Source organism: Fukomys damarensis, unplaced genomic scaffold (assembly GCF_012274545.1).
Source record: "Fukomys damarensis isolate Sample0158 unplaced genomic scaffold, DMR_v1.0_HiC HiC_scaffold_35, whole genome shotgun sequence".
NCBI lineage: Eukaryota > Metazoa > Chordata > Mammalia > Rodentia > Bathyergidae > Fukomys > Fukomys damarensis.
The window spans coordinates 55,895,455-55,918,777 of record NW_022900947.1 but is presented as its reverse complement, the minus strand read 5'-3'; the positions used below and the strand labels follow the sequence as shown (position 1 = coordinate 55,918,777).

At 41.5% G+C, this 23,323-nt stretch overlaps 1 protein-coding gene across 4 annotated transcripts in view; it reads right to left on the bottom strand.

The window, feature by feature from the left end:
- Positions 1-23,323, bottom strand: part of Slc4a4 (solute carrier family 4 member 4) — a 300,898-nt gene that overhangs the window by 133,547 nt on the left and 144,028 nt on the right. For all 4 annotated transcript variants that reach the window (XM_010606103.3, XM_010606104.3, XM_033758911.1 and 1 more), the window contains one exon: positions 17,504-17,580. In XM_010606103.3, the coding sequence (XP_010604405.1) occupies positions 17,504-17,580 (77 nt within the window). The remainder of the gene's footprint in view (positions 1-17,503; positions 17,581-23,323) is intronic.

Sequence of the window (23,323 nt, the reverse complement as noted above, 5' to 3'; positions counted from 1 at the left end):
GATTCAAACCAAAGACTGTCTCCACAGTCCAAGCTTCATCATGCTAAACTTGGCACCTGCTATGGTTTGTGTCCCGATGTCCCCCCAAAGCCTCTTGTGATCATAGGTGATGCTTTTTCAGAGATGGCTGGATCTAGAGTGTGTTATGCTCAGATTGATTTATGGCGCGATGCTAGGCTCGGGGGCACTTGGATTAAGGCTGTGAGTGCTGCGCTAAGTGGCCAGGATAAAATATAAGGGACAGAAAGAGCCGTGGTCATCCCTTGCTGCTTTGCTACTTGCTGCCTGCCATGAACTATTTCTCCACTGCAACACTCCTCTGCTACACCACCCTGCCTAGAAGCCAGAGGATTATAGACAGAAACCTCTAAAAACTGTGAGCTAAACAAACTTTTCCTCCTTTAATTTTGAGTGTTGAGTATTTTGTCTCAGCAATGAGAGAAGTAACTAAGGCAGTAACTGTTAGCCAGTTGCTTTAAACTTAAATAGAGATACAAGAGGAGACTGTTGGAGTCAGACAGATCTGTATGAGCATCTGCATTCTTAAACTTACAAGCTGTGTGACTTTGGGCAAGTAATTCATTTCTTTAAACTGAGATTGCTCCTCTGTAAAATAGGGATAACACTGACCACTTTATTGGAGAGCTGTTAGGAGGAGGGAGAGAGATAGTGTTTCAAAGTGTCTGCACACTGTGCTAAGCAGAAACCAGGCCCCTAAATAAAGGTGCTCAACAGAGAAGATTAACAATTCTCACATCAAGAGAACATGTGAGGGGACTGAATGTTGAAAACAGATTTGAGAAAAAGTAAAGGACAGAATGTACAGGACAAGGGTGAAGAAGCGGGTGAGTCTGGAACAACGCACAACACAGGAAGTGGAGTCGCTTCAATGTCTCCTGCCCTCCATAGTGAGCGCAAGTACTTGTAAGGAAGAGACACTTCCTTCCATGAGCGTTTATCCAGCACTAAAGATACCCATGCCCTAAAGTTTTCTTTTAGCCTATGGAGCAGTTGCTGCAGACCACAGAGTTATCTTCTATATTTAGTTTCTTCCTCTGTAGAGTAAGGTTGCTGATAATATGTCACAGGCTATAGATAACATGTAGAAGAAGGCTTCTACCACAGTGCCCGAAATAGTACAGTAGATATTTAATGAATTGTAATGGAAAATTTTTAATACATCCCTAGAGAGATGAGGGGAAAGAGGTGATCAGTAAAATAAAGTTTTTCTCTTCCAGAGGAATAAAGTAAAATGTAGATAGATTATGACTATATTTAATCCAAATATAAAACTCTGAATTTCAGGGAGAAATCTCTTTCTTTACACAGTACAGTGCCTCCCCCGGGGAGCTTATGCTACCAAGTGTGTAGATTGACAAGTCTGAACTTGAGATGGTTCAGAGAGAACCTCTTTATGGTACAGCGGTACAGCAAGGAAAACGTAGTCAGAGCAGTGATAGCACAAAGTAAATACAATCCCTCGTGATGCCTGCGCCATTTCTATCTGCACCCCCTCAGAATGACACATTTGTCCTTGGATGGCTATGTTCAGCAGAGAAAAAAAAACAAAACATGAAGTGTTTCGCTTCTAACTTTCACACTACCTGCTAATACTGTAAAAGCAGTGTTATTAACAGTCTTCCCACGCAACCCCCCAAAGAGAAACCCTCAACACAAGGTTTCTTTCATTGCTCTACAACAGCTGGCTGTGGTAAGGAGAGAAAGTTTGCAGAACAACAACCAAAGAAAGTCAAACAACAAGCAAACAATTTGCTTTGTAGGGTTAGTGACTCCAAGAGGAAACCATAGTTTAAAGGGAAATGTTTTCTGTGCAATCTCTTTGGCACACATCCCAGCTAGGACAGCTAGTTTAAAAAATACATTGACTGCTTTCTGAGAAACAGAAAGTTTAAGGCACGAAAGGTGGGAAGGTAGAATCATCATATGTAACACAGGCTCTAAGAAGTGAAGTTAAAGGCTGGGCAAACACCAACGCAGAATGCTTCTTCTGCAAGAACTGAGAAAACACTATCCACCAAGCCCCCACCCTGTGCTCTGCCCTAGCATCAGCATGAATCCAGCAAAACTGCCCTTGGCCCCTGTGAACCTTGGAGTTGCTCAGGCCATGCCTTTTCTCATGATCCTCAATGGTCCCTGTAGTTCCTGTCACTAGGAATGAAGATAGCAGGGCTCGGATCAAAGCACAGAGCAGAATCATTGGGGGTCCCTGGTGAAAATCCAGGAAGTCAGAGAGCACCTCTAAATTATGTACAACTTTTTTAGTCTTTGTGTTTAGTGTGCATTTTCTGGTAAAAGCATCCTTAGTTTTATTACCAGTTCAAACGGATCCTTGATATGCGCAGGGTTTAAGAAGAACTGCACTGGACAGGCTCTGAACTACAAACATCCATTATAAAAGCCATCACACAGACTGCACAGTGAAAGATTTTTATGAGTGGAGGAATGGGAGATTTGAGCTTTCTAAGCACTGTGGTAGAGAGGGGCAGAGGACCACAGTGAGTAAAGAAAAACCATCCCTTCTCCTCCAGATGTGTGTTGCTAGCAAGAGCATTTCCCAAGCTGCCTCCCAGGCACAGTCTTAGAACTGGAGAGTACCTGAAAGTGCCCAGTCCTGGCTCTCCTGAGACCGAGAGAAGCTAAATATGGGTTCAAGGTCACACTCCTGGAAGAGCAGCGGAACATTCTACTGAGCCCTCCTTCACTCCTGTCCCCACTATGCACTGGTAAAGAAAACCAATTAAAACAATTACCCACTAAAATTTTTTTTAAAGAACACAGGGGTTAAATGTAGACATACTTTGACTCAGCACATCAACTGTGGCAACAAAACTCAGCCTACAAGGCTAATGTGTAGACATAACTCCCAGAACCTGTTTGGATGGGGACTGATGACTTGAGGTCTAATAAGAAATCACCCATACAAAGTCCATCTGCAGAGAGAGGATTGGCTTTCCAGCGGCCCTGAGTAGTCCTCCAAGAATTCAGTCCTCTCACTGGGAAGCATGGAAAGGCAGGGCAGGGATAAGCAAGGGACCATATGGCCTCAGCAGAACACTTCAAACAGACAGCTGTAGAGCTATAATTAAATCTGTAGTAGTCATGCTATTATTTATTTAGCAGATTTTTTTCATGTACCCTTCACTGAGGCCTCTGAGAACACATACCAAATTAGAACAATGGGGATACTGAAGAAGCAGGAAAAGGGAGTGGAGGGGAGAAGCTTCAGATACAAGGGCAGGCAACAACTGCACAGAAGCTTCCCTGAAGGGCCGTTCACCTGTACTCAGGGCTCCCCCAGGGCCACCTGTCTGTTGTTTCCTCTCAACTGGTGACACCTGAGCCCAGGGTGCTGTCGCTCCTTTGTGCCAGGGTATGCTTCAGCCTAAAGTCCTGCCTCTCTTTTCTGCATCCCCAGGTGCCAGCCACTGACATTTATCAAATCAGAAAGTTTCAGAAGAGTACCAAGCCCACGTCTCCACTTAATGACTATATTCCTATAATACAGCCATTGGCTTCTTTTTGAATATTACAGTGGAAGAAAAGCATTCAATTCAATAATTCATTCATGTGTCACCTCTTCCTACCCTCACCCTGACAAAATTCATATTCCTTTCTCTGGGCTGGAACATTTCCCATTCAACATCATTTACCTTGAAGACTACAGTGAGAGTGCCCTGAGCAGGGACTGTCTCCTGGTCATTATTATAATCTTGCTTCCTAATACATTGTTTAGTGTACAGAAGGCCTTAGGAAAGACTTCATAAATAAATTAGTGGTAAGGCACTATATCGTCTATAATTCATCCTCATATCTAAATAAAACTGCCTCCACAAAACATCTACCTGCTACTGTAATTTTATGCATGGAGCAATAATGAATATGTATTCTCTCTCACCAGAAGGCAGCTTTCCTGAGCTTTCCTTCCCTCTGGCTTCTCACCTTGAAAGTTCTGAACAAGTCACTTCAATTCTTCTTCTAAATACTCTTCTGTTAGTGCCTGGGCACCTCCCCATGCTAGACCTTTGCCATAGTCACATCTTCTCATCTATTTTTGCATAATAAGCACTGCTGATAAGTCTAAATTTGATGAAAGTCATGAAGTTTCTATCTAAATAAAACAGAACTTTTCACGCACTTTTAATCACCTCATAGGTTGAACTTACAATTGTTTACCTTTATTCTTACTAAATTCCTATGGTTTCAACCCTATCAAGATCATCATCCATATTAATTCTGTTATTTACAATTAAGACAACTGACTTGGTCAGTCCTGTGTCACCTGAGTATCTGTTGTACAAACCTTGTGTCCTAATCCAAATTGCTGATAAATCAGCACAGGTTCTAAGCTAAAAGTGCCTCGAACTTAAAAACCTCTCCCACATATACAGTGACTGTTACCCAGCATATGCAGAGTGTAAGTGCAGATCTAGCTAAAAATCCTCTAAGGAGCCAGGCATGGTGGGACATGACTGTAATTCTAGCACTGTAGGAGGTTGAGACAGGAGAATCACAAGTTTCAACCCAGCCTGGGCAACTTGGTTACTTATTGAGACCCTGTCTCAAAATTTAAAATAAAAATGTAAAAAAATTTAAAGGGTGGGGTTTTTAATTATGTAAATTATTTTTAACTTAATTTAATTTTTGAGCTTTTAAAGCTCAGTGCAAAGATCTTGACTTTAATCCCCAAGATGACACACAGCCCTTAACTGCCAAAGTGCTTACCCTGGTGCCAGTGGGAGTTGAAGGGGCCTCACTACGGTGTCCTGCGCAGAGAGAGCAGGGCTGCACATGTATGGACTTCTAACCAACACTGACCGTGACAATCAGACCACAGGTGGGCCATTTGTTTTCTGTGAAAGGCCAAGCAATAGATACCTTAGGCTTTTCACACAATATACAATCTCTGCCACACATTACTTTCTTTTAAAAATCCCATCAAAACTGTAACCATTCTTAGTTTGTCAGACCTGTCTGGACAGGTTCCTGGCAGTCTGTGGCCCAGTGAGCAGGATGTCATCTCCTTAGCTCTGAAGCAGTTTGGTCTCTGTGCCCCAGGCCATGTGGTAAAGGCTTGGTCCCCACCCTACTCCCACCATGATGGGCCTCCCCACAGGCCCACAAGCCACAGGAGCAAGACTAAAACAATGAAAGTCATGAGACAAATCTTCTCTGATCAGTTCATTATCTCAGATACCCATTATGGTCATGGAAAGCTAACACAAAACAATTTAACCAGAAATTAAAATATGGAATGGCTGAATGACAGTCAAGGCAGGGTCTCCAGTGAAGAGGACACTGTGCAGGGAGAGTGCCTAACAGCAGGTGTAGCCCAGACTGGGGAATCACACCTCTCCAAAGAGGTGACCTTCATGGAAATAGTACATGAACATTCGCTGCCTAGGCAAGAGTATTTTCTCCATAAGGAACAGTTTGTGCAAAGGTCCTCCAGCAGGACGGAGACTGGCATGTTAGAGAGGGGAGACAACACTGTGCGGCTGCAGTGAAGTCTGCAAGGGAGGGACACTGGTATGTCCACTCCAGGGAAAAGTCAGGGCTTGGAAAGTCATGCCAAGGAGTGAGCTTCATCCTAAAAGCCAGGGGTTGTCACCAGCGAGCAACACTTGCTGTACCCTCCCATGGAGTAACAGCCTGCTTTTGCATTCCATTTTGTCAGCTTTCCATAGGCTACTGACCTGTTCCTTTCAAGAAAGAGAACACAGCACCAGTACAAAAATTTGCCCTGTACTGTCCTATGGAATTGTTTATATAGAATCATTCCAGGTTGTGATCTAGTCCAGTAGAAATAAAAAACATACCAGTATTCTAGTCTACTCCTTCCTTTTGAACCACTGTGCCTCCTTTTCCATTCCGCATTCTGCCAGCTCTGCTTCCCTTCGAGGACTTTGCTTGTCATTTTTCCTGTCCCTCTGCTTTCAGGGAAACTGGGGAGATTGGGGGAATGTAAGTCATGCTTTTTCTGCGGTGCTGAGGCTCTAACACCCTCATGTATGCTAGGGACACCGAGCTGCCCTAGCACCAGGGATGACATTTCTGAAGGGTTCAGCTGCACCTGCTGTACTTCACGCACCTTGTCACTCACTGACTTCACAAGAATGCAAAGAAACAGGTCTCTTTACCCACTTCTTCATAAAGCCAGAGACGTGCACTACACAAGGCCACTCAATGAGAAGAGAGAGCAGGCTTCCGCCAGCATCCCAGGAGTAGAAGACTCAGGCTTCTCTACCATATCAAGTTTCCTACTATCCAGGAAACTCCGAATGACTCTAAATTGTGCATCCTTCAATTTAATCTTATTTTCCATTATTTCCACACTGAGGTATTACTGGGTCAGCTTCAGCTCAGGCAGTCAGTTCCTCACACTAGACTCTCATCCATCACACTGAGGTTTTACATGCTGGGAGTTTTGAGCAGGAAGGCAGGGTGTAGCTCACAAGCACGCATATTTTAAATCGTGTAAGCACAGAGGTACAGAACCCCACTCTAACTATGTCAGAGATGTGAGTCTTCTAATAAGCTTTTTATCTCATTCACATTCATCTTCTTATTTTATAAAACTCGAATGTTATACCACTTCAACACACTGTTTAAAGATGAATTATGGAGCCAGGGATTTGGCTCAGTGTTTCTGGTACCTGCCTTGCAAGTGCAAGGTCCTGAGTTCGATCCCCGGTACCCCCCCCCCCAAAAAAAAGATGAATTAGAGATGCAGGATTTTTGTAAGTAACACAGGAAACCAAAATATGAACATGGGTCCAAGCCTTTCAAAGTGCTAGCTGCTCTCCACCCAATTAATAAGACATCTTTCTAGGAGTCTCACAGTCAAAGGGGACAGGACGACACTGCCACTTCCCTTGAAAGTACCCTCAGGACACATTTTTCACAGATGTTTCTATAATGTCCTGATGAAATGACTACTTCCCCAAGAATTCCTCTCTTTTTTCTTTTTTAGAGTTTCATAGCTATTTTAAATAGTAGTGGTAGTGATTTTTTTTTTTAAGAGCTTCCTTTTAGAAAGCAGTGCCTAGAAATGTTATCTTGGAGATTCCAACAGCAGTAAGTGATCTACCTGGCCCTTTTTCATACAAATCCTGCACACAGAGCCTGCTTATTGAAATTTCTGGAATCCCCCTTGTTTATTTCTCAGCATCTCAAGTAAGCCATATCTGAAGATGCTTTATCTGTAAGTTTCATTTGAGAAACAATGAGCAACACAATCAAAAACACAATGAGGAAAGAGTAGCTTATTTCTTCTCTGAGCAAAAGTTTTTTCTGAAATGAGTCAAATAGACAGCTGGATTTCAATTTGACTTGTTCTTGCTTATTTTTAATGATCCTTGGATCATTACCATAATGCTGTCCTGAAATCTGAACTATAATATAAATACATTAAGTGAGATGGGGTTATACGGTATAGAATTAGTAAACTTGGTAATAAATCCCATCCAATGGCAATTCCTTTCTAAGTTTGATTTACCTTCCCCCTCAATTTCTTGTCATAAGAAGTTAAGTAGCTCATATCTAAAAGTAGAATGTTGTTTTAGGGTCCATGACTTGAAATGTGCTATATTTGAGTAAACTTAGCAATAGCATGTCATCTTCCTGTGCTGCTGGAAGGCTCGTTTTAAATAAATAAAAATGTTAAGTGCTATTTTCGTTAAACTCCATCAATCAGCTAATTAACTAAATTCATTCAGATTTCATTATGAGAAAATGTGTAAGTGGATTTTAACAAATGAAAGCAAGGTATATTTGAAATATTAGCATTTACATGATTGTCCTAAGGGAAAAAAAATGTAAAATATATAAGGTAGGCAAGAATGTGCATGTGAAGCAACTTGTCAGCCTAATGAAACACACTGCCAATGCGCATAACAAGAAATACTAACTTGTAAAGCAACCAGAATAAAAAGACAAGACAATAAGAATACTCTAGGAAATCACTTTTGAGGAACTCATGGCCATAGCCATTTTCTTAGCCTTTATAAAAAGTCCTAAGAGCAAGGATAACTAGACACTTGTTTTCCCCAACTGGCCCCCTTCATTATCACCATGAGGAGACTCCAGCCTCTCGCTCTGGAGTGAAGACATGGACTTGAACATAAAAGCCGCGACCAACAACTGACAGATCAGTATTAGGTAGTGCAGGAAATTCAAGGCAGGTGTCCCTAGCATCAAGTGGAATATCAAGGAAGGAAGCAGCAGCACTTAAAGAAAAGGCAGGACATGAAAAGGTGAAGCAAACCAGACTTTAGGCTCCCCGGAAATGCTCATGCACCAGCGCTCACAGAAGGGTGGTCGGACACATTCCATCACAATGCAGAGGGACAGCTCGGTGCAAAGGAGGAGCGTGAAATCTCAAAGGGCCAAATTAGTGAGGTAAATTTGAAAGATAAGCAGTGACATCTAAAAATGAAATTGCCACCCATTCCATCCAAACTTATACAAAACAAACCACAGAGACAGTAGCTCATTTAGATAATGAAATTTGCAATGATGATGAAGATATGGATAATACCTTTCTTTCTTTCTTTCTTTCTTTTTTTTTTTTTGGTACCAGGGATTGAATTCAGGACCTTGCACTTGTGAGGCAGGCAGCAGCACCACTGAACTAAATCCCCAGCCCCAGGTAATACTTTAAACTGTATTAAGCAATTTCCTGTTCGTACAACAACCTGGTGGAAAAGGCAGTTGTAAGTGAATCGTGGCATCTGTGTTGCAAGTCAGAAAACTGAAGCTCACAAGAGTTAAGGTTTATATGTTTTTTTAACTCAATGATCTTCTTCCTATGATGAACCCAGTGAAAAGGTTCAAAAACTACTTTTCTCATTTACCAGGGGAAAAAAGTTACAACATGTATCTATCAGACTTGGTGCCCTAGAGGTGACTATATTTATATTTAGGAGGAATCAACAGACAGCCTACAAGGCAAACAAACCCTGGGGCAGCTGAAAGACAAATGAAAAGGCATGAGTCAAGTGAGTTCTAATCCAGAGTTACCTGCAGTGGTCCACAGACAAGTCAACTCACTCTTCTAATCACTTTGACTAATTTTACTTGGGATTCTAACTACAAAAATAGAAATGAACATCCAAATGCTGTATTTCAACAGATGTGAGGAGTTTAAGGGCATTATTTCAAAGAATTCTAAAAGCCACAATATTTTCCATTTATTGGATGAATCAAGTCATTCCCTTGTATGGTTAAAGGGTAGATAGTAACAGTCCAGTTTATCTCTCCTACTTCTTACCTGACCATCAAAGGAAAAATGTTTCCTTTGTTTTCAGTTATTTATGCTTTCTCAAGCAGAAATATGCTTCCCAAATCCATGGTTTCTCTTTAATTGATGGCTCTTGACCACACTGTTTCATTCAATGAACCCCAAATACAGCTGACCATGGGCACCCCACAGTTTACTAGATCTCCCCAGGCAAACATAAACTGACAATCTGGAAACATATGTTAAATATTTCAAAATTATGTCAGCCTCTTCACTGACCCCCACCAATTGCACCCAAGGCACAGGCATATAACACTGATTCTTTTGATCCCCATAGGTGAGATGAAAATGACCATCCATCCGTAAGACCTTCAAAAATTTTCAAAATATGTTTCATGGTAATTCTGGTGATCAGTCTGTTCAGCACAGTATATGCCTCAAAGGCAAACGAAAGGCCAGAAACTACCAAATGGACACATTTCACAATGACTTAAGGCCTAAAGGAGACCTGAGTCCAAATACACAGAATTCATTACACTGAGTAAAAGCAGAAGTGTGCAGACCAGAACAGAGCTCTGACTTAGATGTAATTTACCTTTAAGGAAACCGCTTCACATCTTCAGGCCCCAAGTCTGCCAGCATCTACAAAAAGGGTGACAGCACCAACTCCAAGCATTAGGGTAAGTCAGGGTCAAAGCCATGTTACTCGCTGCTATTTACTCTGTAGGCTGGAACAGACTACCAGGCAACCTGCAATCGGACATTTGGGACACTAGCAGGGAGAGTATCTTAGTGACCAACTCTGTAGCTAATTTTGAAGTTAAAGCTGACAGTAGAATGACTTTCTAACCTCTTCTACATGCATGCATAGAACACGGCTTACACAGAAATACCTGCTCAGTATGGTTCAATACTGACTCTCAGATGATAGGGGAAGATGCCACTGTCCTTTTAATAGTGACAGAAGAAAAAGAAGCACTGTTGCTGTCATTTAAATTCAGTTCTAAGAATAAAACCAGATCACTCCTGGTGACAAATAGAAAATCAGGGAGCTCTGCTGATGACACAAGGAGATGAGATTCTGCTGGAACAACTGAATCAACAATCTCAGGATCAATATGAAGAGTGTACTACGAACAGTGAGAAACCCCTTCTCTTCCTGAAGGAGTGTATGTCCAGCCTCAGAGGTTTGGAGTTGAGTCTGCCCTGGTGCCCACCACGGATGTGCCAGTCCCTTGGTCCTTCTGTGAACCCTCCTGGATGACAGCACCCCTTCAGAGCTTCTAAGAGGCTGTTTCTGGGTAACCTAACTGTGCAGTCTGGATATCAGTTCACTGAAGATTCTCTTCAGGGTAGGGAAAGGGAAGGAAAGGGGGACAGAGTCAAGCTGGAAATGCATCCAGTGAAGCTTCAAAGACATCTGACCAACTCATCTTACAATTTTTCTTTTGATTACAAAAGCTGACCACCAAGAAGGGCTCTTGAAAGGATGCCATTTTTGGCTGCCAACAAAATTCCCAGAGCCTGAAGAGCTCTCTCAGAGCTAGAACAGCTGGAACAATAAGGAACATAGCGGGGCCAAGCCTACAACCACTGTAATGTTTACCTCTTTACCTCAAGACACCAGTGAGCTGCCAGCCCGGCATCCAGTTGGGCCAGGAGAATAAACTCAGCAATGATTCTATTCCAAGCTTCTCAGAAAAGCCCCAAAGCAAGCAGGAGGTGAGTGCTAGTTGCTGAGAGTCTTTCCACTTTAACTGGGTTGCTAAGCTGACAAAGAAGTGGAGCAGCAGGGGAAAAGGCTTAGGAAAATGTTTTTAAAAAAATATATGACACAGTTGGTCTGTCCTCGGGTAAGTTAACTGGACTAGCAGTGCTTGGTGATCCAGCAACTGAACTTAAGCAAGAAAAACCTATGGAAAATACAGAAAGTCTACATTCCTTTTAGCATTACTTCCACTCACAAAGAGCTGAAAATAACTCAGCACTGACTAATAAAGGATGATGTCAATAAAATGTGTTTCATGTGTACTATACAGCCCTTAGGAACAATAAGGTAGTTTCTGTGTATTACTGGGCTGACCCCACAAAAGTTCAGAACAATAAATATGACCCTGTTTCTATTCTATATGCATAAGTATATACCTATTTATGCATCAAAAGCACCCAGAAAACTCTATACCAAACTGCTAATAATGGTTACTTTGAGGGGTAAGAATTTAAGTATTTTTACCTTCTGTTTTATTCATGTCTGCCTTAAATTTTATAGCAGTTTCCTATACTTCTGAATTAGAAAACTAAGATTTTGAAAATATTACAGATAACACATTACTATAGTACATAAAAATAATTGCATATGTATATTTACAACTCCTGTGTTATTTTTTAACCATCCCCTTAGGGTGTTTTCTCAATTTGTACCAACTTGCCAGTTCTGAGAGGAAAAGGGCTTGTTTTATGAGGCCCTCATCAGACCATAGGTAGCTTAGGACATGAGACTCTCTCCACCAAAACCAACCATTGGTAGTCTCCATCACTGTGCACAAACAAGGCTAAGTGCATTCTGAGCATCTGCACACAGGCAGAAAACTACCAACTGAGAGAACGAAGGACATCCAATTTAGAACATGCCTGTCTCTAAGATATTAAGAACTACAATCCTTTGTGCTAAATGTCAAGCCAGGAACATGGTGCTCTGGGGTTGGTTCTGTCACAGCACAGGTAAGGATGTGGCACAGGACCCTGAAGTCGCTCTGCTGCTCCCCAGCAAGCTCCCTACCAGCCACAGGGTGCAAGAGCTCAGGAAGGGCTGCCAGACCTGTGGCATCATGCAGGCCTCTATCAGCAACAGGGACAACAGCCAGAGGAGCCTCCCAAACCCAACCTTGCTACTCTCTGCACTCTGTGCAACTTGTGATGCTTTAAAATACTTAGACATTTGACTAATATTAATTAATTTTAACATAACTGACAGTGTAGAAAAAATATTTTAACTAAGGAACTCTTTTTCTTCCTTACAGTCCTTCTTTGGCACAAAGAACAGTCTCAGGGCCTCTCTTCTGTGGCTGCTGTGGTAGGAGTCAGCACTGTGGGCCTAGTGTGCGCTGAATTTATCGCACTCCAGCATTTATGAACAGCTTCACACAGGGGCAAGAGCAGGTGATCCACACACCAGCAGGTGCCTGCACCCTACCCCACAATGACCCCAACAATCTTTGTAAAATGTCAGTCTGAGCGTTCAACCCTCCAGGTAAAAGCTGGAAATAGTGTCTCCCTACCCCCTCAACTGCTTTCCTGACCTCACTGACTGGTGCACACCTGCTACCTTTGCCTTAGCCACCTGGGCCTCCTTTCTGTGATTTTTCTGGATCTGAATATACCACTCTCGTTCTAGCCTCAAGGCCTCTACTCTCGCTCTGGGTTCAGCCTACGAAACTCTTCCTCTACCTGAAAAAGTTTTTCTGCACCTCTTCATATTGCCCTGCCTTATTGTCAGTATAGCATTTACTATACAAAATCATCCTCTTTACTTACCCAAAGCAGCAAAACTCTGTGAGTCGAAAATGTACCAGCTTTATTCACCCCTGGAGCTCACCTCCCAGAGTACTTTCTGGCCCAGAATGGAATATCTCAGAGCATGAATGCATTACAGTGCATTACAACCACAGCAGTACACAGTATCGGGTTCACAGGCACTGTGGCTTCACAGTTCCTTAAAAGCATACTTCTAGATTATATGAGAACTCTGCTTCCTATGTGAAAGGAAGAGGCAGCTATTAGTGGATGTCGCACAAGTTTGTCAGCTTCACTTTAAAGCAGGCACAGAATTATCCCAATTCAAAAACAAACACATTCTTGAAGTCAGCAATGCTTCCCCAACAGCACTACCAATGACCAGCTGTTAGGGGAGAGGGCACAGGGTGAGGAAAGGGAGCTGTGTTCAGACAAATCTCTAGCAGAGAGGAAAGTGGTGAAGATAAACATCAGATGTGCTGGTCATCTAAGCCCAAGCCGGTCCGGGTTGGGAGGGATCTCGGGGTGGTCATCACTTGGCCACACAAATTCCCCCACAAACACACAGCGGAAAGATGTGGCTGCTGAGCCCTGAGTGGCAACCAAGGACATGTAAAGCTGCAACTCCCGCCTCACAGCATGCTTGTTCCCAGGTCTCCATTTGGAGCTCTCCTGACACAGTCGTGTCTCACTGGTCCCTGAAAATACGCTAAGGACAAGTATCACATCCTCAGAAAATATGAGCATTTCTTAGCCGCTGCCCCTCCCCCAAGGGTGAAGTAAAACCGCACACAGTTCAGTGTGGCTGAACCCTGGAAAGAGTGGGAGGTGAGTTGCTCTGGTACTTCCCATCACTGTAAGCATGAAGTAGCTAATAGGGAAGCTGTGCGGTAGCCCTGCGGTGGAAATACACCTTCAAACCACGAGCGCCATCGCAGATGGACACAGTTAACTGCTCCTGTCCCACCCACGTGCACGAAGAGGATTGGCTGAGTCATTCAGAAGGGTTCCTTCTAGATTTCTTTTTATTGCAGTCCCTTTACAAATTAACCTTAGGCCAGATTCAATCAGCAGACCTATGGGATAAATTCTCAGGGAAGATGGTTAAATAATGAGCATCACGGATGTGAAAACCCGATAAGCAATAATAATGTTGTGGGAGCCGGTATGTCTCCCGGCAAATATGCAAGGTGTTTCTGACGCAGAACCTACAGCATCTTCTGCAACCCACAGGTGACCCTGAAAGCTGAACGTGTAATTGTGAGATGTTATTGCCTTTCTGATAAACCTGGAAAAAACCCTTGTGAAGTTACTGTACAACTAAGCACAGTGCCTCTACAAGAGTAAAAGCTAAGAAGCAGAATGATGGGGAAACTCTTGTCTCAGCTAATTCAATACCCATATGAGAACTGGAACTCAAGACTTTGCATCTGATGAGCATACATCTTACGTGTGTAAATTTTGAAAAGAACAGGAAAGAAATAAAGGGAGACAGAAAAGCAAATCGGTCTAATAATCAAGATAACAGACATTAAAAAGAAAACTCCATAGAAACACAATACAGGAGATTATTTATGTAGTAGATTCACAACTAGATGAGCTCCACATGTATTTTTTAATCTACTTCCCACAGGTGTTTTTCTGCTTAATAAATATAACATCCAAGTTGGAATAGTTGAAACATCGAACTGTCTAAATTTTGGCTATATTCTGCTGCTGCTAACTATTTTGAGCTTTTTCTCCACTGGGCAGCTGCTTCTAAAATCGTTAGCACATAGGCTTGGAAGAGGTTGAAATTAAAAATGCAGTCCACAGCTTTGTTTCTTCTGTTTTCCCAAAACAGAATCTTAGAAAAAAGCCCTCAAATTTTGTCACTATGTAGCTGTCAGAAAGAGCCATTCTGTTCAACTTTAAACCCATCTTTTGTGCTACTAGGAGGTTGTGTAGCTCCAGGAAGTTCCCAGGCAGCATCATAAGTGCTCAGATTGTATCTGGGCAGAATAATCTGTCAATCAGGAATTTTAGTCTCAATTGGATGGAAGGTCTTGGGCCAACTTGGACAAGCATACTGGACAGGTTTCACTTTTCTGCCAAGATCACTTCCAGGACATTGGCTAATTAATTATAAAAGCTTTTTCAAAACAACTTTAAGCCTGGCAACCTTTTTTTTTTTCTACCCAAACAGGAAAAACAGGTTAAAAAAAAAAAAAAAAAACCCAGGTTCACTGTGTTAAAACAGGTTGGTTTGTTTTAAAAAAAAAAAAAAATGCCTGCATTTGCCATTACTTCAGCTCCTTTGCAAATCTGCTTTTTTCCCTTGTCCTAAGAAGACACAGAACTTGGAGTTACTGAAGGAGTAGTTATAGAAACTGGAAATAAGCCTGAATTTGTCCTCTACCATTGCTTGTAGAAGAGATGATGGATCAGTTAGAAAGCTCCTCTTCAAGCTCTTGGGTGGGAGAAGAAAAACAGTTTCTTCTTCCTTTTTGAAGAACTCATTGGCTACTGTAAGAGATACAATTTAGAGAGAGAGAGAAGTTCTTACAATGGTAGAGTCATTAATCCTCATTTGCTGGCTCTGAAAACAGAACAAAACTCCAGATTTAAATCTTCTGTCTCCCTCTCAACATGAGCCTTGATGTCCACAAGAGACTAGGGATGGGCAGTGGAGATTCTGGATTCAAGGATCCAGTTACACATTTTACAATAATCATGAGGTACTAACATATTTCTTCTACTTTAAGAATCCAAATCTTAGGTAATTTGCATCTTAAATCCTCACACAATTTCTTCATGTGCCCAGACATGAAGAAGAAATCAAAGAAGGTAAGAAATTTCAGTCAGCATTTACCACCTGTTGGCTAATTCTGACTAGAGGAGGGGTATCCCTAATAAAAGAATGCTTCCTCAAAAGCCCATCAACCAGATAAGCCTAACCATAATCAGTGCATTGCCTTGCCTAACTTCAGGATCCCTAGCAAACAACACAAACAATCAACATTGCTTGGTAAATACAGGATAAAGCCAACATGTATACAATAGCTCTGAAAAAATTCTAACAGCCCCCATTCTCCCTCTTCTGTGACAGCTGTGTACCCACCAGTGTGCCTAAAATTTAAATGATTCTCTCCCTTGGAGAAGAGGAATTCTTGTCAGCACTTGAAAGACTCAAGAATTAATCGCAGCATAAGGATGGAGGAAAGATACTAGGTCCAATCAAAACTGAGGCCTCTTCTAAAGAACAAAGATAAATCCAGGAAGAACACCACATTTCAGAGGATCTTAAAAGACAGGCAGGAAATTCTGAATTTATCTTGATAGGAAGCCATTGTAAGTTTCTAATCCAGAGTAGAAAAATAAGGGTAATAATATGAAATGTGTGCTGAATGGAGTGAAAACAGGGACAAGGGATTAGTTCTAAAGGTTCTTATAGCAATCCAAAGCTGATGAAGACCTTATCAACACAGTGCTGGTTAAGAAGGAGAAGGTAGAAAGAATCCAAAGGCCATTTCCCAAGAGAGAATGTAATTTCACCTTTCCTGTACTTTTTAGAATTTACCACGGCTTATAAACTTCTGTCATTACTACAAGTACTGCCAGTTAAAGAGGAACGCTGTCATAAATATTGCTTTTTTTAGAAAAAAACAGCAAAGTATGAAAAGAGGGATCTTCAAAGCCATCTCTTAGGAAAGAGAGGGAAAGAATAAGGTCACACAAATGACACACAATTAACATGTCAAGCATGAAGCAATAAGAATCACATTCTTCTGTTACATCAAAAAAGAAAAAAATAATTATAAGAGCCAGGATCAGGTACTGGATTTTCTAAACTGAGCTGTACCAGACTTTCTTGCTTTCATGTTCTTTGCTCTTTCCAACACAGAATACTACCCTGAGGAAACAGACTATGATTGCCATTGTTTTTTAAAATCATTTTTAAATAAATGCTACTTTCATTTATTTGACACTGAGTTTTTTAAAATCAGGAAGCATCCTTTTATAATATCGACATAATATATTCTTTTCTGTTGTTGTTAGTTAGTTTGTTTTTTTGAGACAGGGTCTCACTATGTAGTTGAGACTGACCTGGAACTCACTATGTAGCCCAGGCTGGTCTCGAACTCATAGTGAGCCTCCTGCCTCAGCCTCCCGAGTGCTGGGATTACAGATGTGTGCCACCACGCCCGGCAACATAATATATTCTTAAAATCTGTTCCCAGATACCCACCCAACTGGGAAAAAGGCCATGTTTATGTGACATTTTTTTCAAAGAAAGCAGAGGTTCAAAAGCTGATTGCTCTTCATTTCAAATAGGCTATATGTGTCAATAGACAAATAGCAGAGAGTGAGACAACTATCACAACCCTTGCCTGATGCATCCCCCTAAATTAAATAATTCCAGGATTCTTTTAGCCATTTATAGTTCATAAAATACATCATCTAATCTCCACAACAAACCTAAGGAAGATGTGTAAATAGGAATAGGCTGTTCCTATTTCAAAGCCAAGCCAACTACAGCTTCAAGATTAAAACTGCCCAGGTGGATGCATCTGCAAAGACTGGAGTCAGGATCCAAATTCCATTCTGACCCCGGAGCAGCCAGAGCATTGCTTCCCTCCCCTCCCAGAAAGTGCAAGCTCCAGCTCACACATGATGGTCCATAGCCTTTTGCAGCACCTCCAAGACACACAATAAGCCTTGCACTGCGAAAGGTGAGGATCCTTTGCTTACCTGGTCCTTCTCTGGTTTATCAGAAATGTCATTCAGACTGGAGGAAGTCAGGTTCCTATGGGTCATGGCTGGGCTACCTGGAAAAACACAAGTGAACTCTAAGTAAGGACTTCTTTGAAGAAGACAGTTTGACTTGCACACTTCACAGACATGACTGGATGGAAATAGGGATGGTAACAATGCTTTTAACCATATCAGGAGCCTCCTGTAGAGTTTCCCAGAATCCAGGTTGGAGTGCAAACTTGTGGAAAAAAGTAAAGGCCCCAATATTTTTAAGTTTTATTGCCTGATTTTGTTTGAAGACAAATCAAACTTTTAAAAAATCTTCTAAAATAATAAGCATAAAAATAAAGTTTCTCCCAGTTTGGCTTCCTTTATGCCACTGACTTTCCTACCTGCTAATCTACCAAGTTTCTTTTCCTCTTTTAATGGCATGGAGAGACTACCTCCTCTCTCATCACCAGCAGAGCTGGAAGTGGGACTTGACTTGTATCCCCGGCCTTGCCAGTGCTGGCCAGAACATTGCCCTCTCTGAGCAGCCAAAAAAGCTACCTGCCTTCCTTTCTCTGGTGGACACTTCGATCACCAAGAGAGACCTTTTTAGTGGGTATCTGACCCAGAATCCTCGTTCTTTGCCTTAAAAGCTCCCTTTTCTCTCTGCATTCCCATTTGCCAATCTAAAATAAGCACACCCATTCTTCCTCCTTAGCACATGAAACCTCTCCTTCATGTCAAAGGCCAAATTTCACTGGGAATTGCTACATGAAAAACTAATCTTCTCAGCAGTATTGCTAGCCAGGTAAAATTTATTAAAGATCTATGCAGTTACTCTTGACACTGTTATATACAGATAGAGAGAAGAGAAATCTAGAACAGCCACAGACCACTTTCAGGTAGGCTGTGTCAATCAACAGGATACTGAACTTTCGTTCGACAGTTGGACCTGAAAGTTCTAAGCTTACTAAGCAAAAATGTAACTTTAAAGCCAGGGTGTTTGACCCAGCCTTGCAGGATGCTGAGCAATGCATTCATTATTAATCCTCAGTGTTCCAACTCAGGCTCATCTTCACAACAAGGGGACAAGGGTTGAAAAGAAGCACAGAATTTCAATCCTAGCTTCACTTGGCTTCCAAATCATTCTTTGGATTACAGACTTTAATTCCTTTAGAAAGAAACTCCACCACATAATTTTATAGGACTAAAGTCTACTCCTAATAGGTTAATGTCTATGTAATAGCAGCTCTTTAAATAATATAATCACCTTTAACTACTAGATCAGAAAAATCCTTTTTCTTGAGCTAGAAGACAGGTTATTTTCCACTCTGCTGCATGTCACTGAGTAAGCATGGCCTAGATCGCTTAAATCCTCTACCTGGTAGGGTGTTTTATTCTAGGAAAATTTGAGCATAGGGCATTATTAAAGGAAAGAAACATCTGAAAAAGTATTTTATAAGCAAAATTAAAAGAACCCCTTTGAAGGTCACATCTTCTGCTCTGAACCAAATACTAGATTTTCAGTGTCCATTCAATATAAAAGACATCAGATACAAACTTGAACTTTTCCAAACAGTGCTGAGATTGAAACTACTAGAAAATGATGAACAGATAGAATTTTGCACTTCACATTAAAAAAAAACTGTTATTTGGAGTGAGTGAACATTTTGTCTGAATAAGTGAAATACTATTCCTAGAGCAGTGAAGCCTTAGCGATCTTGACCATATATTTATAAGTTAAATCCACTGCGGTAGATGCACAGATCAGATTGATTTCTAATTATCAAATCAATTATATGTAAATGGCAGTATTAAAATAACTTGAAAGCAGTTTTTCATTAAATAAATTAACTGGGCAACAGCCTAAACATATTGATTTGCTTTGGAAAATCTTTATAAACACCATAAAGGTATATTTCAGCACAATCATTGTCCCAATTGCTGCAAAACCTGAATTGGTAAAAAGCAGATGAGTATAGTTTTTATTACACTGATAAATTTGACTGCTGTGACTTTTCTCAGAAGCCTTGCATACAGTCTCATTATTTCTCTCATTTTGGAAAGACAGTGATAATACAGTGATCTATATTTACGCTATATGGGAGGGCACAGGTCGAAGGAAGATGTAGGAACCAGATAAGAAAGAAAAGGCTGGTATTCATGAACAATCAAATCTATTGTCCCCCCTAAACTGCCTCTGGTTGCCATTAAAAAAGTAATTAATACTAACAGCTTCTCTAACACGTCACTCTGTAAACCGTACACTGTATAAGCCTGGAGGTCAGTTGTCCCAGGAACTAAGCAAGATGATCTGCAACCTTCAAACTCTTCCCAGCTTCTTCCCTATCATGCTTCCCATGCCGTTTCCAACATCTTGAACCAGAAACAAAAGCTCTGGGGGCTCTAAATCCAAGGTTACCAAAGTGCAGTCCCTGGGCCAGCAGCACCTCACCCCTTCTGCACCATGGATGAGACCTGCAAGTTCCTGAGGCTAAGCCCAGACCCCTTCTGTAGAACTCTGGGTGTGGAGCACAGTAGCTCAGGAGCACAGGAGCACCGTAGTGGGTTTTTGCAAACCTTCCAAGTGGTTCGGAAGCATGCTAACAAGTGAAGACCTCTGCTCAAAACAACACAGCCATCTTCACAGGATGTGCCCCACTCTGAACCTGAGGGTCAGAAAAGCACATACAAGCTTGAGCTGCCAGAGGGGGACCCTGACAATTTGCCCCTCTCTAAGCCCCTGCTTTAAAACACCCTGCATCAAGCAAATCAGTCAGTTTACATCTCTGTCACAGAAAAACAGGAAAAGAATATTCAATTTTCCCTCTGAACCCTTACCTATCCAACCAAATAGCTGATCCACTTTGTTTTGGAAACTCAGTTTAACCAACTTTTTCCAGAAACTTGTCATCCAAATCAAAGAAGAACCAGCCAAAGCCAAAAGAGATTACAAACCAGATTATATGTGGGAATCAGAAATGTGTGTGTGTAGATTTAGGCAACCCAGAAAGCTGTTACACAACAAGCACCTAACAACGTTCTATTGTGCACATTTTGCAACTGGCACACAATAAGACACATTGTCAGAATAAATCAGTGCTCTCTGGTTAGAGTCCTGACCTATGATGTGAATTCATTATACTACAGTGAGTAGGGGATCTGCAGAACAATGTCACCCGGGATGTTACTTCTTGAGCAGATGGTGATCCAGTTAAAGCTACCATTAGTGAGCCCTGTTCCTCTCAGGGTATATAAAGTCTTATGATTGTTCCTGGCCCAAAGAAACTATTTTTTTTCTCAAGTTGGATTTTAAAAAGAGAAGAACCAATCTCAAGTGCATAGTCATAATTAATTTCCATATCACTGTTTTCTAGCCATAAGGGGAAGGAAGATTTGGAGAATCACATTTTCAAGCAGTTTCACACAATCAAAAACAATTTCATTTTCAAAGTACCCATTTGGCAGGTACATAGTGTTTCTATAAAAATTAATCACATTCTGTACTAAGTTTAAAAACTATTGTTATTCTTTAGCACACATGTAGCAATTCATAAAGTCTTTTGCAGTTGTGTCTATAAAAACAATAAAAATGGGTGAAAAGAATTCACAGCATAAGAGAAAGATGGTATTTAAATATGGTCATAAAAAATGTAAATGGGTATGTAATACAATGACATAAACTCTCCTCTTGCCTCACACCCCATGATGATGCAAGAGAGAACACAGAAGGAGCTAAAAGAGAAGTCTCATGGCCTATAAAATATACTGGGTTAAGAATGATTAAATATGAAAAGACATTTTCAACATAAAAATTAGTAAGGTAACTTACACAAAACAGATATGTCAATAAATCTGCATGTTCATGTAAAAAACCATGGGTATGAGCCTTATTTACACTGCTTGGAACAACAAAATAATAAATTATTTTCAGAAATAAATTATTTTCATATACATGCTGCAGTTTAGATACAGAAATACCCACACAAAGAAAGGCCCACCTGCTGAAAGCCTAGCTCTCAGCCTGTGACACTAAGGGAGGTGGTGTGACCTTCAGGAGGGCAGCCTCACAAATGGAAATGAGGATCAGTTCCTTGCAGGCTAAATCCCTGGAGAATGCCAGGGACTCTGGCCCCTTCCTGTCTCTCTTGCACTTTTCTCATCTCTGCCCCAACCTCTACCACAAGTTGCTGTGCCTCACAGGCTCAGAGCAACAGGGATGACAGACTGCGCACTGGGCCCTCTGAAACCATGAGTCGGAACAAACTTTTCCTGTGTCAGGTATTTATCTCGGGTATTTCGTCCCAAGGAGGGAAATGTGATGGGCGTGGCATGTTACTGTGTTCTGTATTCCCACTAATACTCCCCCACCACCACCCTCCCGTTTTTATTGACAAAATAAACCTGCTAGAAGATGTCTACATCCAAGACTCACAGTCAACTGCTTTCTCTGACTACCAGTTACTTTAACTGACATGTCTTACCTTGCCTTTATATCAATATTGTGAGGTCAGTATTATTATTATTATTACCATTTTATGGATAAACAAACTGCAAGGAGGCTAAGTAGGACTAAGAAAATACAAACAAAATAATAAAATCATAATTGAAACTTGGATTTCCTCACGCCAATCCTACCTCCTCTGAGAAAAAACCTGAGCGGACAACTCACTTGGGATGAATTCAGTGAGCCTGACTGCACCCAGAACAGCTCAGTTTTCTGGGACAACAGGTTATGGAGGGCTCTCTCCACCCAAAATCATGGTAAAACAGGCAGGTTGTTAAGATCCCAACCCCTTCTCATTCCACCCTGTAAATAAAATACAGAAATATCTAAAATGTAAGTGTTAGGCTAAGGAAAGCTAAAACTAGCATTAGTCATTAGGAATGTTTGAAGGAATTTTATAATTAACAAAAATGAGTGTGGGTATTTTTGCTTTTTCATTTTTACTGATTTTTGGTCAGAAGATTTTTATTGTTTGCTTGTTTGTGACTAACAATTCTACTTCAAGAGCTCAGGACCACAGCCCTTGTTCTGTTCAGTTCACAGGTCCTGGCCTCAGAGCCTGGTATGACAGGTGCTTCATAAATATTCATGAATGAATGATTAAGAGTAAAGCCATCTGATTTCCCTGGGAGTTACTACTACAAAAACAATAGTTCAAAACCCATTTCCTATGAAGAGGATGCTGCCTGCACCTCTACAAGCCTTCAGACTTGGAAAACCTGAACACAAATGAGAAGAAATTTGTAGGTGGTCCAGAACTAACAGAATCAAAGGACTCTGCCAAGCTAGCCAGCAGCCCACCCACCAGCAGTAGGCACAGGGGTCAGGCAGGAAGCAGGGAGAAGCCTGACAAAGGAAGCCCCCAGGTAAGGACTTGGGAGAAACAAAGCAGGGTCAGGGCAAGAAGAGCTCTGGGGCAGTGGGACATGGGGCAGGGAAGACAGAAATACAATGAAGCATGGGACTGACTCAAGGGGAACAAATTTGGAGGAAAGAAGACATCAAAAGATCCAGATAACTATCAAGTGTGTGTCAAGTTCAGCCAAAAGCAGCAGTCAAATTCCTAACATAGAGGAGGAGGTGTCAGCCTTGGGCATCATGGGAGAGCTGTAGGTGTGAGAGGGTGGAGACAGCAGCACAGTGCCAGCCAGGTCACCAGACACTGTGCTGAGGCCTCGCCAGCCATGTTCTGCAATAATCTGTGAATCTCCACTTCCTTCACTCTCATCTCTTTTTTCCATTTTCTCGCTACTTTGTGAGCTTTCCCAAAGATTCAATTTAGATCGCAGACATCACAGGATACAAAGTCGTTTTCTCCCACC